Genomic DNA, 19,011 nt, shown 5'->3' with positions numbered 1-19,011 from the left:
GCCACCAAAGTCATCTGCGGCGTACCTCAAGGATCTTCACTCAGTCCCACCCTCTTCAACGTATACATGAGTCCCCTCGCATCCATTGCGCGCCAACACAACCTCAACATTATCTCCTACGCAGACGACACTCAGCTGATCCTATCCCTCACCAAAGACCCAAACACCGCCAAAACCAACCTACACGAAGGGATGAAAGAAGTAGCAGAGTGGATGAAGAACAGCCGTTTAAAACTAAACTCGGACAAAACGGAAGTCCTCATCTTAGGATCATCCCCCTCCGCCTGGGACGACTCATGGTAGCCACCGGCCCTGGGAACCGCACCCATACCAACGGACCACGTACGTAACCTGGGCTTCATCCTGGACTCCTCCCTCTCGATGACCAGACAAGTCAACGCCGTCTCATCATCATGCTTCAACATCCTACGTATGCTCAACTAAATCTTCCGTTGGATCCCCACCGAAACAAGAAAGACTGTCACCCGCGCACTGGTCACAAGCCGACTAGACTACGGAAACACCCTTTACGCCGGAACCACAGCCAAGCTACAGAAAAAACTCCAACGCATCCAAAACGCCTCAGCCAGACTCATCCTAGACACCCACCGCCAAGCTCACATCTCCGGTCACCTGAAAGACCTCCACTGGCTCCCCGTCAACAAGAGAATAACGTTCCGCCTCCTCACCCACGCACACAAAGCCCTCTACGACCTAGGACCCGAATACCTCAACATGCGCCTGTCCTTCTACACCCCCACCCGCCAACTTCGATCGTCCAATCAAGCCCTCAACGCGATTCCACGCATCCAAAGATCCACCATGGGAGGAAGATCCTTCTCCTACTTAGCGGCCAAGACCTGGAATTCCCTCCCCACCCACCTCCGCCTCACACAGAACCACCTCTCCTTCAGAAAACAACTAAAAACTTGGATATTTGATAAGTAAAGCTCCCCCCTCCCTCAAGCGCCTTGAGACCCTCTGGGTGAGTAGTGCACTATACAAATTTTAACTTGACTTGACTTGACACAGCGTTAAGCCCACAACACATTTAGGGCCGGCCACGTTGAGTTTTTTTTTAAAATGTAGTTTTATATCTAAAAGACGAAGTGGTATGATGGACTCTAGCATATTTCTTCCACATGCATGCTCTTTTTTCAGAGCATACAAGTGCTTCTTCACTTAAGCCACCAATCGTCCATACTAGATTCCATTTACTGTAATTCCACTGCTCTTACAGATGAAGGTAAGGATACCAGCCTAATTTCTAGCTTCCAATTTCAAATTCCTTCACATTTACAGAGCGTTTTACAACTCTAAAGTTTGAATGTAGCTATTTTTATGTATATGCACTTTATTATTCTCCTAATAATATTTAATTTTACAAACAGTCGCGGGCCACAAGTTAAGGAACACTGAGCTAGGAAATTAGAGGGTACCATATGAGACGAAAGTAAAAGTGTATGAAATCCAGGAGTATTTTTTGCATTTACATCTGTGATGTCATCCTACACCGAGAGTGCCTCCTAATTTAGAGTTTAGCACAGAATGAATACATTTTAATACTTACCTATCACGTGTACTTGCGTCCTGCCCTTGCTATTGGCTGCTTTCACCGTCACGTCACATAAGTACGTCCCACTGACTATGGTCGTCACGTTTTCCAACTTCAGGCTTGCTTGGCCTTGTAGCAAGTTAGTCGTAGAAAAGGAAGTATTTTCTATAAATCGTTTCACGTTCTTTCCATCAAATATAACAAGCGCGCTGTACTCGTCCGCGGCAACCTCCTTCCCCCACAGAACGTGAACCTCGTCCAGCGTGAAGTTGTGTTTGTAGTGGAACTGGCACTGAAGAAGCACGCTGTCTCCGGTGCGGGACAGGATCAGCCTTTCTGTGTGGAGATGGAGACAGGTGTCCAAAGCTGAAAAGACATACACAGGGGTGTTAACGTCACTGTATAGGTGCAAAAAAAACACGCGCATCAAAGGTAAGCAAGCAAATCTGCAACGTGGAGACGCAGCGACACCTAGTGGTATGGTGGTGTAATGCCACCAATGTATTTTTGAAAAAATAAATGAACTACACTTTTCTCCCATTTGAGCCAACTAGTATCAGAGAAGTGCGTGTCTGTCTATTGTATCCACCACGCTCTACCACAGAACAGTAAGCTTTTACCGATCACAATGAATTAAAGTCAAATATGCTTGACCATCATTCGAAGGGAAGTTATTTTGGCTTAGCTGTTTCACTACTTTTTGGTGTATGATTGTATTGTGATCCTATCCATGTAGAGGTACAGATGGAACACTAAGATTTAGAATTCATTGCACCTGTCGTTTTGTGGAGCAATTAAATGGAGGGGTTTAGAACTACACTTATCCAGTAGCAGAGAATGTCGGCCTCTGGGGGAAGTGAAGGTCGCAGACCAGTCTTCCCCTGGGGTATTTCATGCTGGCCAATCGGACAGGGTGGGGGATAGGTTAACTTAGGGGGAAGGGGCGGGTGTAGGTAGGGCTTAAAGGTGTCTAGAAAGAAGTATCTGGCACCTTCCTGACACCAAACACCACCGGCAGGGAAAATTCAAGTTTAAGTGGTAGTTTTTAGTGAGGCCTACCTTACGTGACTGGACGACACCGGCCTAGTTCGTATGGCTGCGCCGGATAGTGAGGCGGTCCGGGCACACCTCATTACCTCCTCGTCCTGTCTTCCTCGCCACAGTAATTACCCATGAGCCTCCGGCTCCACACAGAACTCCAAGTACAAAAACAGCGCTCTAGTCTCCCTCTCCCTCCTCCAAGATGGCCCCCAGTGGCTCCAGCCAATCCCATAAAGGGACACAGAAGCACCAACACGACCTGTTCTTTTTTTCTGCACTTCTCCGAGTGCTGTGTTCCCTGCTGGTCAGGTGAGTGATTGTTGTTGTTTATTGAAGGCTGGGGTCTTGCTTGAGCAGCCCCTTTTTGGCCTTGGGTATTTCGATGGGGGATGTGATGTCGTTTTTATTGTTTCTGTATCAATATATTTCATTTTGTGACTTTTGCATTTATTCCCCATTCGTTTGCCTCCGCGCTCCATGTCCTGCTGTAGCGGACCTTGGGGGCGTTTGTTTGTTTGTGCTCGGTCGCTTTGGACCTCGCGCTATGTAGGGGCTCCTGGGGTCCTGCTGAGCGGGACCGTTCTCGGGACTGCTCTTTCCCGGCCGCGCGTCATGCTGAGCTAACTTGGCGCGGCCGGGTGCGGTGACGGTTCCTCTTCCCCTCCGCTTACTTTCTGACGCGTCTGTGTGCTGTTGCTTGTCGATGGGCGAGATGTGCTCAGACGTGTGTTTTTGCTGATAACAAATAATTAGGCAGAGCGCGCCGGTTTGCATGCGCTCTTATTCTGTTAGGGGGCGTGTGTTATGGTGATTGGGACGGTTGCCTAGCGACCTAGGGTCCCTTTTTTACCGTGCGTGTAGTTTTCACTTATGCCGGTGTTTGTTCGAGTGGACATGGGGCGTGATGCTTCTGCCGTGCCTGATCCTGGCTCCTTATCAGTGTGTTCTCCTTCTGGGATGGCGATTCCCTTTATGGAGTTGTTGCTGCACATGTTTGAAATTGCTGTGGCTGCTGCTTTATGGTGTCAGGGGCCGGTTACTGCGGTGATGTGGGCCTGAGTTGATGACGCTTTGTGCATGGGGCCGTTCTTGCATTGGTCCTTGGGCACATTCACAAACATTTGGTGTTTCCCTGAATCTGTGTCACCTCTTGCTGATGTTTTATTCTTTCCGTATCAGCGCCCTGAGCCTGGGTCATTGCCCCTTCATTCTTCAGTTTGAGGGTTCTGGACAAGGGTTCCTTTCCGCGTTTTTTGTGTAAGGGGAAACCCCTGCAGGATTTTGCTGTGTATGCCCCTCCTCGTTGGAGGTTGATTCCTTGATGGCCAGCATGTCTTCTCAAGGGACTGTTGTTTCGGGGGTTTCTTCTGCTGTCCCGGTTGACCTTACAGTGGATGGTGCGGTGATGCGCACTTTTGCGGCTGTGCATTTTTCTGTCGGGGCTGCTGCCTGTTCCTCTTGCACGATCCAGTCTTTGCTGATGGATTTGCTTCCGTGGCTGTAGGTTGGATCAGGGGGAGGATGCTTCTTCTGATCTGGATATGCTGGAGCACTTGTACGCCTGCTGTCTGATGTTCCCTTTGATTCATTGGGGACGGGCGGTTTCGGCTGCTGGGTCATCTGTCGCTACCAGGCGTCAGTTGTAGATTCGTTCCTGGCGGGCTGACGATGCGCTGTGGAGTCTCCTGGTGGTGATCCCTTTTTCGGGGGTTCTTTTGCTTGGTCCTCCTTTTGATTGACATGGTGTTTACTACTGTGTTGGGCCGTAAGCTCATTGCTCCTGAGCGTACTGGTTTCTTCCGTGCCTTTGATTCCCAGCATGCTTTTGGTCGTTCTGGGAGGGGACGTGCTGGGCTTACGTGTCATGTCTGGATCGTTCCTGGTATTGGTCCGGTTGGGGGTCGCCTCTCTTGATTCGTGGGCTCTTGGCAAGGGACTGTGTCAGTCCTATGGGTTCTTCAAGTGGTTTCAGAGGGTGTTATTCTTGGGTTTACCCGGACTCCCCCAGGCTGTTTCGGGTCTGCGCCTTGTCCCGGAGTCCCTCTAAGGCGGTTGATGCTTTGGTTGGCGTTTGTTTCCCTGATGACCGGTCATACGGTGTTTCCTGTGCCCTGCGATCTGTTGCGGTTGGACGTGCATTCCTTCCTGTTTTATTGTGTGCATGCGCTCCGGGATTCTTCATCCTGTGATGGGCCAGATGTAGGTCGAGGCTTTCATCCCGCGCCAGTATTTCGTTATGGTTTCACTGCAGTTGATCCTTCCTCTGGTGTCTCGGGGTGTTTCCGGGCGTCTTTGGTCTTGAGAGATGCTTGTATACATGTGCCTGTTTCATCCTGTCTATCAGCGGTTTCTCCGGTTTGCATCCTGGGTCGTCATTACCGGTTCCTGGTAGTGCCTTTTGGTTTCTGCTCTTCTCCCGGGTCCTTTACTATGGTTCTGGCTCCTCTTGTTGGACTCTTGCATGGGGAGGGCGTTAGTGTATATTCCTTATCTGGACGACACTTTCATTTCTGCTTCTTCTCTTTCTATGGCGGAGTTTCATGTCCGGAGTGTGTTCCATGTCCGGGGGCATCACGGTTTCCTCGTGAATGTGACGGAGTCCTTCCTGGTTCCTACACGGGGATTGACTTTCGTTGGGGTTCTGTTCAAGACTCATTTGGGGGTGGTGTTCCAAACCCCTCCCCGGATTCTGTCCCTGATGTCTGATGTCAGTCCCCTGTTCTGGGGGCATTCTCGTCCTGTACACCTGTGGTTGAGGATTCTAGGTGTGTTATCGGCCTCTTTCTTGACGATGCCATGGGCTCGCCTCCACTTGTACCCGGTGGTGTTCCCACCTTTGGTCGCGTTAGGACTCCTGTTCCCTCGATATGGGTGTTTTGGTTCCTATGTCGGTGGATGTTCGGGTGGCCCTGAGTTGGTGGTTGGACGAGGGTCATCTGTCCGGGGGCCGCCCCTTTCTGTTTATTCCCACCCGGGTGGTCACTGCCGGTGCCCGCCTGCTGGGTTGGGGTGCTGCTCTGGGGGATTCGGCGACTCTGGGGGTTTGGCCTCAGTCGGTGTTGTCGTGTTCCTCCAAATGCGTGGTGCTGGAGTCCGTCCTTTTTGCTCTGCTGGATTCTCGGATCTGCTTCGGGGTCTCCATGTGCATGTCTGGACGGACGGTCGGGTGGTGAGGTCTTATGTGGACCGTCAATGGGGATGCAGGGTTCGTTCCCTCAGTTGCCTCAGCCGTCTGTTTTGTTGTTGGGCGGGGGTGGACCTGGCGTCCCTGTCTGCCATTTACCTGCCGGATCCGGCGACCACTGTGACGGAATTTCTGAACCTGGTGTTTCCTTCAGTGGAGTCTTTGTCCCTCACACATTTGAGGTTCATGGGGTGGCGGGGGTTGTTTGGGTCTCCGATTGTGGACCTCTTTGCTTCCTGGGCTGTTGCCTGACTTCGCTGCTTTTGCACGATTTGCCTTGCGAGGATGCTTGGTTGGTGGACGCTCTGTCGTTCCTTCGGCCAAGGGGCCTGTTGTATGCCTTTCCCCCTGTTCCCCTGTTTCCGGCGGTCTTGCGGAAGATCAAGAGGAAGGGATCCTTTATACTTATGATTGCTCCTGGTTGGATCCGTCGCACTTGATATCCCCTACTGTTTGACTTGGCTGTGTCTCCAGGGTGGGCCTTACCATTCGTGCCTTACCCTCTGTTGGATCCTCTTCTTCCTCTACCTGTGTTACGTTACATGGGTCTGCGGGACTGGCTCGTGTTGGATTCTCTGAGGCATGGAGGTTGTTCTATGTCTGTGGCTGGCGACATTCATGCTATATCGGAGGCCTTCTACTCTGTAGTCCTACGCTAAGCATTGGGATTTCTTTGCCTCTTGATGTGTGTGTCATGGGCTGTCGTTGGCTTCCTTGGATCCTGATCGGATTCTGTAATTTTACTTCATGGTTTCTTTTTGGGCATGGCCGTTTCCGCTCTCAGGGCTCATTGGGCCGCCATTCGGGCATTTCATGTCCTGCCTTTGGTTCGATTTTCTCCTTTGATGGCTCGGCTTTTTAGGTCGTTTTCTTTGCCACGTCCCCGTCCTTTCTTGTGTTCTCCTCCTTGGGACCTTGCTCTGGTATTGCGTTCCTTGCAGTCGGCTCCTTCGAGCCTTTGGTGTCGGTGGGCCTGATTTTCTTGGCACTCTTTGTGGTGTTTATTGTGGCTATTGCTTCTGCCAGGCGTATTGGTGTGCTGGGTGCCTTCCTACTGTCTGCTCCAGTTTGGTCATTTTGTCTGATCGTGCAGTCTTGCGCCCTCATCCTACGTTTCTTCCTGGGGTGGATTCTTATTTTCACCATTCTGCTGAAGTGGTTCTTCCGTTTCTTTGTCCGGAGACTTCCTCGGCTGCGGATTACCTTCTCCGCCTGTTGGATGTGAGTCGTGCATTGTTGGTTTATTTCTCATGCACTCCTTACTTTTGTAAGGTTGACTTTTTGTTTGTCAATTTTTGGTTTGTCTCGTCAGGGCCTGAGGCCCTCCCTGTCCACTGTCAGTCGTTGGATTGTGGAGGCCATACGGTTGGCTTCGGTTCTGTTGATGTTCCTCCCCCTCTTCCTGTTCCGGGTCGGTCCACGGGTTCTGTTTCTGTATCGTGGGCCGCCTTTGAGGGGTGTCCATGGAGGATGTTTGCCGGGCGGCCGGTTGGTCATCCCTGCATACTTTCAGGTCCCATTTTCACCTTCGGATTGGGGTGGGGTTTTCTGTTTCCTTTGCCTCCTCTGTACTGTCGGCTTGGATTCCTTGAGGTGTGTATTTCTGTGGAATAGTTGTACCTCTTGTGTTTGGATATGTTCTCTACATGGTTTCTGTGGAGTATTTTCCTTGCATGAAGCTGATTGCTTTGGTATCGGCTCATGGGTAATTACTGTGGCGAGGAAGACAGGACGAGGAGGTAATGCCCCGGTTACTTACCGGTAATCTTCATTACTCCGAGTCCATGTCTTCCTCGCCACAGTATAGTTTCCCTTCCCTCCCGGCCCTGGTGGTGGCTTCATGTCTGCGGCTTGGTTCTTCAGGTCGTGTTGGTGCTTCTGTGTCCCTTTATGGGATTGGCTGGAGCCACTGGGGGCCATCTTGGAGGAGGGAGAGGGAGACTAGAGCGCTGTTTTTTTACTTGGAGTTCTGTGTGGAGCCGGAGGCTCATGGGTAATTACTGTGGCGAGGAAGACATGGACTCGGAGTAATGAAGATTACCGGTAAGTAACCGGGGCATTACTCTGGATGCGGCAGGTAGGGCCAACCTCCTCAGGCCTGGTGTGCTTAACCAGACCTGGGATGGGATGGGGCCTCTGCGGTGGTAGCTACTTTCCTCGCCGGGCTGCTACCTGCCTGTAAAACCTTATCGGGCCGTGGTAGGTGGGAGGGAATAATCGTGGGGGCATGAGCTTCGGGGATCATCTCCCATCTGCCATTGAGCCGGTAATCTTGCCAGAGGGTGGGGGGGGGGGGAGGCCTACAAATGCTGAGGATGGACAGGTGGGACAGAAGAAAGCCCTGGAACTCCCAGGGGAGATGGGCCTGTAGCTCTCTCAGCAAGGCCTCCTCCTGGGAAACATGAATGACAGAGAGCTGGGCCCTGTGGTAAAGAAAAGCAAGTGGGCCACATCTGGGCACTGGAATGAGTTGACTTGAGGGGGGCAGGGGCCCCCATTTCTGAACATGAGAGAGGGACAGCTGTACCAGTGGGGGGTTGGGGGAACCCTGCTTCCAGGAACCCACAGGCAAACAAGTAGCAGGGACTAGATTTAGAGGCGCGTATTCGTAAACCGTACCTACTCATTCAAGAGACAGAGGAACGCTGGGCCCTGATGTGTGATGCCAGGTAGAAGACGGCTGCCCTTACCCTTGTAGCTGGGGATTCTCGGACAGTTGACAGCCAAGTGGGGGCCCAGGGTATGGGGGCCACAGTACAAGGGGACAGTGGGTTTGGGTCCCCGAGGACCTGGAACGAGAGGTAGTTAGGGTGGGAGCCAGTACGGCTCGGGGGCCTGGTGGTGTGAGGGACCCCCCCAGGTTGGAGCAGCCTGGTGGGGGATGAAGGTGCAAGACCGGGCAGCAGAGGCCGGGAGAAAGGTGGTGATGCCAGTGGGGTGCAAGACGTCCCCAGGACCTTGGCCCGAAGCAGCAGGGGGGTCAGCGGCAGCTTCCCCTCTGCGAGGGCCTGCGCCATCTGTTGAGGGCCTGCACACAAGCAGTTGTGCCAGATGATCGTTCAATTCAGTATGGTGTGACAGTGCAATGGCAGAAACGAGTGGTGCAAGAGCCTGAGTGCGAAGAGCCTATGGGTGATCCAGAGCGGATTCCGCACAATGGGGATGACCTCGATGAATGGGAGGAAGGGGAGTTGTGAGATGAGGAAGCTGAATCATTGGGGAGGCATGGGAGGGCAGAGAGGACAACCTGCGATGTTGGTATTTTGGCTGGTGTGAAGTGCAGACCTGCAGAGGATGGCGCAAAGAAAAGGACATGGGCAGTCACGTGTTGCCAGATAAAGGATATTGGTGGGCCGCATGGGAGGTTGGGGATGCTGGGCCAAAGGGTAAGCCCTGGAGGTCAGTGGGAGTGGGGCATGGTGTGGTGGACAACTCACAGCCCCGCTGACAGATGCAGTGGCGGCACAGGAGGTGGTAAAAAAGGTGTACAGTTGCAAGCAGGTAGTGGGTATCGGGGTCCAAACGGATGGTACAGTGGGGAAGGAGGAGACTGAAGAAGACAACCATAAGAAGAGGCTGCCTTATATAGGGTTGGCAATGCCCCTGGGGTCCCATTTGTCAGAAAAAATAAGAATAGGATATGGAAGCACGAATATGTTGATGTTGTCAAACTCCTACAGAGGGAGATTCAGGCCAAGGAGGGAATCAAAGAGGAAGAGTGGGATTTGACCAGGAGACCAAGGGTGCCCATAAACATGGAAATTGGACCTCAGCCTTCTTGATTTACGCTAGTATACAGCGCTAGCGGCATTTGGATAGGGCCATTGCATTGCTGACGTACATGGACATTATTCATAAGGCGCAAATTAAATTTTGGGGCTATGCCTGGCCGAGCTATGGTGAGTAATTTAGGGCCCGGGTCAGTCTCAATCTAGATAAGCCATGAGGGGAGGTGGATTTAGAGCTTTGGATGCAGTGGATTTTGTCCACTCAATCCTCAGCTTCACCGCATACAGCCAGTAGCCTGCCTGTGACGTACCAGTCCTTTTAGTCCCGTCCCGGTCCACAGGGAGTGGGATTTGTGCAGAATCCGCCTGGACCCACCACTAGAGCATAACAAGGGTACTGCTCCCGGCACCCCTGTAGGCTTAAGCATGAATGTTCCATGTGAGGAGGATACCATCCCGTAATGCAATGTTTTACTCTGGATAGCCCTGCAGAGCAGTGGTAGGCCTCTAGAGGCTGGGGCAGTCTGGAGCTGAGGGCTCCTACCCCAGTTAAAGTGGAGGCCTTGGTACCTTGGCTCTCTGTTTATCCTGACAGGGAGGCAGCTCTGTGTTTGAGGTGGGGTTTCACTGAAGGGCTTCGGCTGGGGCACTAGCGTCCATGGAGGTGAAGGTCGGCGGACAATTTGAAGTCAGCAAGGGAACATCCTCATGTGGTAGCAGCGAAGCTGGACAAGGAAGTGGCGGAGGGTCGGATCGTGAGTCTATTCTTTGAGTGGCCCATGGCAGATTTGATTATTTTCCTAATCGGAGTTGTGCCCCAGAAGGAGCCGTGGGAGTTCAGAATGATTCACCACCTTTTTTGGCCGGAGGGCAGGTCTGTCAACAATTTAATTGCTGAAGGGGATACCAGGGTGCTATACACCTCAGTAGAGGATGCCATCCATCCGGTATAGAGAGAGGTGTGGGCAGGGGACCGAAATCGCGAACTGTGATGTCAAGTCCACTTAGGAATATCTATTCATCCTGCTGATTGCTCTTTGCTTGGAATGCAATTTGGGGGTGCCATATATGTGGATAAAGTGCTGCAGATAGGTTATGTCATTTCTTGTGCCTTCAGTACTTTTGTGCAGGGGGTTTTCAGCTGAAGCAGTGGACATTGTGGGGTGTCTCATTACCTTGACAATTTCTTGTTTGTTGGGATGTGAGCATCAGAGGACTGTGCCTGGGCTTTACACCATTTTGAGGCCTTAGAGCAGGATTTCAGGGTGCCTTTGGTGCCCAAGAAAACAGAGGGGCCTAGCGTTGTGCTGACGTTCCTGGGCATTGAGCTGGACTCTGCGATGTGTGGCTTGTCTGCGGAAGGGGGAAGTGGATGAGAGACAGGTTTTTCTGTTGCATTAGATTGAGGAACAGAAGATTGAGTTGAGGGCAGTGCAAAAATTGTTGGGTTTCCTGAACTTTGCATGCAGGGTGTTGAGAGCGGGAGGACTTATTGCAAGTGTATGAGCAAGGCCATGTCTGGGGTGGTATTGCCCCACTATGGGGTACAAATCTCCTTGGGTGTACACCCAAACCTGTGTGTTTGGCAGACTTTCCTGGAGGAATTCAATGATGAGTCTTTGGACTTTTTGGAGGAAAATATAGTGTGGCAAATCCAGATATTCTTGGATGCTGCTGGGACATTGGGTTTTTGTCTGTTCTGGGATGGGAGATGGTGTGCGGAGAAGTGGCCATTAAGTTGGTTGAGTCAAGGGTGAAGCATTGCATTTATGGGGGTTTTCCAGTTTTTGGTAGCCCTGGCAGGTTGGGGACTTTATGGCAACGGGACACAAAACCCAGACTTTATGGCACTTGGACACTACTAATTCAGGCTGTAGCTTTGCAGGCACAATATCATTGTTTCCAGGTCTATTAATCTAATGTATTTCCCTGAACTAAACCAGGAATAAAAGTCCCATAATTGCACTGGTTTCTTAACCGCTTCACTGCTGGGCTGTTTCCCCCCGCTGTGCTGGGGGGCTGGAGGCGGGGGCACGCACAGAGCCCCGGTGCTCATGACGAGGTCAGCTCGTCATGAGCCATGGCGCTCCGGTGCTCATGACGAGCTGAGCTCGTCATGACCACGCCCGTTCCAATGGAACGCTCAGCACAGCAGGGGAATCAGGCCAGCATGCGAGCGTTCCATTTAACGGGTGCGGTCATGACGAGCTCAGCTAGTCATGAGCACCCGAGCGCCGTGGCTCATGACGAGCTGACCTCTTCATGAGCACAGGAATGTGTTCAGAAGTGGATAACAGATGTCCCAGTGAAGTTGGGCCAAATGTACTAATAAATAGTCCTTTTGCAAACAATTGTGTTAAATTGTGCAGCGACATTTTGAAGATGGACCTTGATTCTGTGAGCCGACCTATATATACTATTACGTTGGTTCGTAAAATCATCAGGTAGTCGCAGAACAACCTGCCTAATGAATAGTAATTTGGCAGGTTGAAATTTTACCCACTCCCCCCGTGACTGACCAATAAGCACAGGGATGGTGGCCTGCAAGGGACAGCAGACCACGGTCCTTGTGTTTACATTGTCAAACAGGTACTTTTTTTTCTTTAAAGCAGCCCAAGTTCCTTAAAGGAACCAGTATTATAAAATAAATGTTTCCCATTTTGGAAAACATCAGCAAGAGCAGGTAAGGTCTAAAGGACAACTCCCTACTCACCTTGAGGCGACCTGCACGATTCGCAAATGGGGAGGAAATCCAAAACGTTCCTCTTCCCAGTAGTGAATCAGTCATCACCTGATGTCAGGTGTCTGCTACTGGTCGCCGGTTTGCAACCAGAACTGTAGTTGCAATCCATTGACACATACCATTCCAAAATCCCAAATTGGAAGTAATGTCCTTTTCACATTCCCCTTCCAAATAGCGATTTCGTATGGGTCGCAAACCCCATATTACGAGTCGGAAACACTGTAGTGACTTGTAAAATTGTTTTTTCACACTACAACAATGTATTTTGCATTTGCAAACAGGTTGATTTTGTGAATACCAAAGTTTGGAGCTCCAAAATCCTTTAGTACATCTGCTCTTGGAGTCACGTGATTGCCCTGACCCAAAGATGCATACTCGTAGTGCCCCACATGCCTATGTGTGGTGAGGACATTATGTTTCCAGCCTTCTGCTTTTCTGCTACAAACATTTTCTATTAGATTTGTTAGTCCAATTGAGGTAAGACGGGAAAGCCAAGACTAATGTTCCCAGAGATGCATTCGGCAGCCAAATTTACGTCAGAAACGGGAAACATGCTTCCGTGGTAACACGGGGCCAAGAAGCAACCATGTGCCACCCAAGAACAAAAGAATCCCCGGCGATACAACTTTTTGTAAAACTATATATTTGCCGCATTTGCTACATGAGCCATCATCTGCTGCACGAATTACAGATTTTAACCAAAATAATGGTTTGTAGCTCAAATGAATCAAAAGTTACTGAAACGTTGTGAAATGTACAGTGCAATGCCCTTACAAAGTTGGCTGGTCATCTTTCAGTTGCTTATTTCTGTATTTACTTGTCAAACTGGTACAAATGAGGTGAAATCCAGACAGTATTACCATATGTAATAAAAATGAAATAATTAAGTAATGCTATCAAAAATGTGCTGCATACTTCTGCATAATTTGCTTTTACTTATCCCATAATTTAGATAACCCTAGTGCACATTTTCGGTGCGTCCCTGCCGCATCATTATCACCTGCTTGTTTTGTTTCACCGGCGTCTTGCGCAAGAGTCGTTATTTCCTCACACACCTGTAAACTGATCATTTGACCCTTACCTGACAGAGCCAGACCACGCCCTAGCAGCCCCAGCAGCATCAGGAGCAGCGACGACGGGGCGGCCATGGACATCACGCACTCTGACCCCGCGGTGACCTCTACGCAGCCCCCATGTCAGGGCAGGTTCCAGGGCTGCATCCCCACCGGACGGGGACAGAGGCGGACAGAGCGGCGGCCGGGCCGGAAGTGACTTGGGCGGCATAGCCTTTATCTCTGTTGTCTTCTATGATTAACATGCGCTTTAGAGACACTTGCCAAAGGCGCGATACAACCGGTTCCGTCAAACAAACAGGGTTCCGGGGTGTGGCGCCCCCGGCTCTATGGATTCAGTGAGCTGTGGTCAGGTGTTCATCTTGTGTGGGAAACCGCAGCGGCCACGCGCGAGCTCAGGGAAAACATTGCACTCCTCTGACTGCACCCGTAGTTAGTGCCTTTAAGTGAGGATTAACAGTACCCTATATGTTCTTTGTTTGCAGTGAATGGCTTTTACTTTGCATTTTTTTCACCTTGAAAAAGCAGGGCTTTCAAGTTACCCAGTACCATATCAAGTCCAGTTTTTGTTGCATTCTGGGATTTGTAGTCCTGTTTCACCAATTATAAAACCATGTCTATACCTTCCAGAATTTAAAGAAAATTCCTGAACTGGCTGACTTAATGAACTGGGAAATTTCAGACCTCTTAAAAAGATATCTCTGGGGCTTATTTACAAGCCCCTTGCGCCACTTTTGCGTCATCTTTAAGATGGGGAAAAAGTGACGTACGGGTGGCACAAGGGGCTTGTAAAAATGCCCCTCTGATTTGCTGCCTTTCTTCTGCTGAAACTTACCGGGCTGATAAAACAAAGCGCTTCTTTCCTGCCTCTTTCTGAATGTACAAAGGAAACCTCAGAAGGTAATAAATATGAAATCATAGCTCCCTGTTAGTCCTGTGTCATATGTGTTTAATTGAAGCGCCAGAGGATTACCCATCATTGTGCTGTAATTCATCTTTTGTAGGAAATATCCTATGCATGCATCTAACAGAAAGCAATAGTGCATTTAATTGTGAAAATGGTTTTATTGCAATATTTAATGGTGCTGTATAAAGTATGGTGCACATCCGCTGCTAGCTTTTCTGTAAGTCCCGCCTGGCTGTTTCCTGGTGATAACTTTCACTGTCATGGGAATGGCGGCTGTGACGTTGCACTTCGTTGTACAAACTGGTTTGTGCAGTTCAGCCATCAGCCTCTGTCCAAAGGGTGGATTTAAATCTCAGGGGAGACTCCAGTTGCAGGGCTCAGTGCTTGCCGTAAGGACACACCCATTAATGTCACCAAGAGAAACATGCGAGGCCAGGTTAAGTAAAGTTTTGACTGCTGCAAAAATGGAGTGAGGGCTTTTTTTTTTATAAATGTTTCCTTCTTGTGTAAAGGACAAAATTCACACCTTAAAATGTTAGCACCACTGGAAAAATAGAGCAGGCTAAATTTGCCATATTATTGCTGACTAAGTAATGGAAAATATTTTGTTTTCACTATTAAAACGAGAAAAAGGAAACCAGGTTTGAGGAAATTGGTTTTTAGTATGATACAGCACAACTAGCGCAAACAAATTATTCGAACACATTTAAAAAAAATAATGTATGCTGCATATAACGTGCTTTATAGGTAGAAAATGTTATCATTTTTTCCACTGGTGCAAACCTGTTTATGTAACTTGAGTTTGCACAAAATCTGTAAGCTGCACTCCCTATGACCCACGGATAAAAAAACGTGCAAAAGAGCATTTGATTCATTTTGTATCTTTTTTGCATCAGTGCAATGTTTTTGTACACTGGTGTAATATGTTTTGCCCCTTCTCAAGAAAAGAGCATTGAACATGCCAATCGTATTACCTTTTGGATACTAAAAAGAAGTATGGAAGGCTGAGGAAGGCACAGAAGAGGTGGCACATGGGTAGCACTAATGGAGGGGTTGTCCCAGGTGGAGTGAAACACTTTCTGCTGCTGCACACTCCGTCCTGTTGTTGTGTATTGGTAATTCTTGGTGAATACCGTATCACTCTACAAAGGACAAAATAAGCTGTTCAGGTCTTAAGGCATGATGATGATGAAGAGTAGCTCAGCGTCACCTGAAGAGGAGGAAGCAGCAATGGGGGAAAAGGGGGGCAAATGCCAGGTCCTGGCAAAAGTGTGGGTGCAAATGTGATTGTGTGCAAGAGAACGTGTGGATGTGTGAGCGTATGTGTGAGTGGAAGTGAGTGAGAGTGAGTGGCATGCAGTGAGTGAAAATGAATGAGTGAGATTGTCAGTGCGTGAGTATGAGCGAGCAGTAGTACATGAGATTGAGTGAGTGAAATAGTGACTGCAAGTGTGAGTGAAAATGAGTGAGAATAAGCGCAAGGAAGTGTTAATGAATGAGTAATAATGAATGAGTGTGAACATGAATGAGCGTGACAGTGAGTGAGTGTAACTGAGAGAGAATGAGAATAGGTGATTAAGAGTGAGTGCAAGTGAGTGAGAGTCATGTATGAGTGGTCTACACTAAAAGCGATTAATTGTGAGAGTAACTGTGGCTGAGTGAGTCACAATAAGTGGGACTGAGTGAGTATAAGTAAACGTAAGAGTGCAGGAGGTGAGTGTTAGTGAGTGAGAAAGTATGCACTAAATTGCATTGCGTCGGGCAGGTATCTTTACAGACGCTAGTTAATGCGGGTTTAGTTCACCTTAAACTAAGGTCTAAAGTACACAGTGGCTTTCATTCCCTTCATGCCTCTGAGCACCAGTGGGCACTGGGCGGATGGCAGAGGAACATATGCAGCCCGAGGGCTATCAGAGTGCAGCCCCTGTGCTGACACTCCTGGGCATGAGAAGCCACCACTAACTGACCGGAGGGTCAATCTAATGCCACACATAAGCACACTAAGCATGGGCGAATTTTGCGAATCTCGCGTTCGCGAATTTTGCGGATTTGCGAACTCTCAATCCGCAAAATTCGCGAATTTGCGGATTTTTTTTTCGTGTGTTCGCGCGGGTTTCTGTCAGGTCGCGAGGGTTTTTGTACAATTTCGCAAACGCGAACTTACCTGTCGGGTCGCAAGTTTTGCGAGCTTGTTGTTTCTACGTGTCCAGCCTGTTTGGGACACTCTTCTTCATCACTGCCACCCTCTGTCACCACATGCCACCCTCTGGCTCACCCATGCCACCCTCTGTTTTATCACAGCACCCTCTGGTTGTCCAGTGTACATTATTGTGGCAAAGCAAAGCACACCTTCCCTGCCTCAAGTGACCTGAATCAATTTGGGGCTGATTAATGTGTCACAGAATATTTTTTTAGCTGGCACTTGCTTCCTTAGTGCTTCCTGATTAGTGATCTTTTGCACTTGCTAAGTGCTTTCATTGTTGCAAAATTAGTTACAACACCTGCCCTGCCCCAACTGACAATAATGGATTAGGGGCTGATTAATGTGTCAGTGGATTTGAACTTCCAGCCTGGCTCCTGCTTGTCTCCCTTAGCTGTAATTCAGGACCTTTGTGTCATATGTGTAACTATTCTGAGGGTCAGAGCAGGGTCACATAATAGTTGCAAGTAGGCAACTGAACTCTGGAGGGGCCCCTCAGGAAGCACTACAGGAAATGGCTACTAATGATGAGCTTGAACTTTTGAACCTGGTAAGTAGTTTCAGTTTTGCTAAGATCGTATTTCTGCAATTTAGCGCTTATTCGCGGGGCGTGAAGTTGAACTGGGAAGCCGCGAACTCACGCGAACAGTGCGAGCAAGCCATAAAATCCGCTGCTCGCGGATTTTGCGGGAAATTTGCGAATCTCGCGGATTGCGAATTTACAGAAAATCCGCAAAATCCGCGAGTGGAACGGATTTTCCGCCCATACTTAAAGCACACAGCCCTGTGGGCAATGCTGTTATATGCCCATCAGACTCCACTTGAGTAATGGCAAGTGCATTACCACAAAAAAATAACAGTTAACTAATCCTGGCGAGGCATGGAGAATTTTAACACAGAGGAAAAGATGAGGGGAGGAAAACGGATGAGAAGAGAATGTTAAGAAGGAACATTAAAGAGTATAGAGAACAAGGGAAGGAAGGGAGGAGGAAGCAGGACGTGAGGAAGAGTAGAAAGAGATAAGGGCGGTAGGTAATAGAAGAGGAAAGTAAAAAGGCAAGGGCCAGAGAGAAGCTGGAAGAGTAGATGGATTGGAAAGGGATAGGAAACGGAGAAAGTTAGAAACCGAGAGTTAGGAAAGGAGAAAAAACAGGGAGTGAGAAAAGGCACAGACAGAAAGGAGACGAGGGGCGGGAAAGGAAATGGGAAGAAAGGCAAGTGGAGACAAAAAGAAGTGGAATAGACAGGAAACAAACGGCGAATAGGGGTGAAAGGATCGTGAAGGGTAGGAGAAAGTTGCAAAGTTGGCAGCACATAGAAGAAAAGGGAAAAGATAAGCTTGGTGAGCCATGACAGGAGGAATCAATGGGGTGGGAGAGAGAGGAGGACGTGAGAAGAAATAAGAGTGAGAGAAGCAGGGAGAAAATAGACATGCCCACCTGTCCAGCTAATGCATGACTGATAGCCATGCCTTGTCTGAGCACCCAAGCCAGACGCAATGCAAGATCAACATGAACCGAGAAAACCCCTGTCCCTGCCTCCCAACCTTTTGGGACTGGGTGTCTTTTTCCAAAGACCATTGTGGATTTCATTCACCACCTCATCTCAAACCCCCCAAGAACACTGACACAGATGAGGGCATGGGCCTTGTTCCTGGGAGGCACCTCCCAGGCCACCATGTAGAGCCCGCCCGACATCAAGATGCTGCTCTGCTCTCTGCAGTCACCCTTGTCCACTCTCACTTTCCCTCACCACCGCAGCTTCCCACATCCCTAACTACAGCAGCGACCCAATCTCCTGAGCCAGCCTGCCCTTTCCTAGCCCTGTACCCTGGCGTGTCGACTCGCAGGCAGTGGCGGCTGGTGACATTTGAACTTGGTGAGACGTAAAAGTTGGGTAGAAGTGTTACGTTGCAAGCGTGACGTTTGGGGAATTCTTCCCTAGAGAAAGTTTTGAAGAAAGCAGTGGCAAATGGTACATTTTTAAGCAAATTTGAGAAAGGAAAACGGTTTATAAAGCAACTTTGAACATTTAGTGTAGTGTTGAAATATGTAACCATATTAAAACTGTCTTCTATCTTACTGCATTAGACCTGTTCAACAGATACTGCAGAATGCAACTTGTACAACTGGACATAAGTACACTGAAACTATGCAAATGTTGCTCATTAGCAGTCTGAAGCCTTGGCAGCTATAAATAAATTGTTTGCCTGTCAGGTTTGCTGGTGCATTATATTTTATGTTGTTGTTCCTACATTAGAGGAACAAACGCAGAACCATTAAAGCTAACAAATACCTAAGCACTTGGGCTGAAAAACATATAGATACAATTAGTCTTAGATTAAGTTAACACCACTGTATGTAGTGTACAGTCTCACATCCCTCACAGACTTGCAGTCTCGCACTACTGGTAGAACCTTCACACCTGTCACAGGAAGAGTGGGACAGCAGTCACACCTTACCTTTGCACTCTCACACTTGACTTAAGGGACCTCTCATAAAGGACTCATTATAGCAAGGATGTATGCTTGAATTGAGGGAGGTCTAATAAAGATCTACTGAACTGTAGATAATAGTCTAT

The 19,011-nt window shown here is 49.1% G+C and overlaps 1 protein-coding gene across 1 annotated transcript in view; it reads right to left on the bottom strand.

The window, feature by feature from the left end:
* Positions 1–13,548, bottom strand: part of LOC147709458 (uncharacterized) — an 85,112-nt gene extending 71,564 nt beyond the window's left edge. Inside the window, exons 1-2 of the mRNA XM_086925487.1 lie at positions 13,333–13,548; positions 1,571–1,921 (exon numbers count right to left, since the gene is read on the bottom strand). Coding sequence (XP_086781613.1) covers positions 1,571–1,921; positions 13,333–13,405 — 424 coding nt within the window. The 5' untranslated portion in view covers positions 13,406–13,548. The remainder of the gene's footprint in view (positions 1–1,570; positions 1,922–13,332) is intronic.
* Positions 13,549–19,011: the final 5,463 nt, after the last annotated feature.

This window comes from Lissotriton vulgaris, chromosome 6 (genome assembly GCF_964263255.1).
Source record: "Lissotriton vulgaris chromosome 6, aLisVul1.2, whole genome shotgun sequence".
In the NCBI taxonomy this organism is placed as follows: domain Eukaryota; kingdom Metazoa; phylum Chordata; class Amphibia; order Caudata; family Salamandridae; genus Lissotriton; species Lissotriton vulgaris.
Note: the sequence above shows the minus strand (reverse complement) of the source record. Positions and strands in the feature narration are given on the sequence as shown.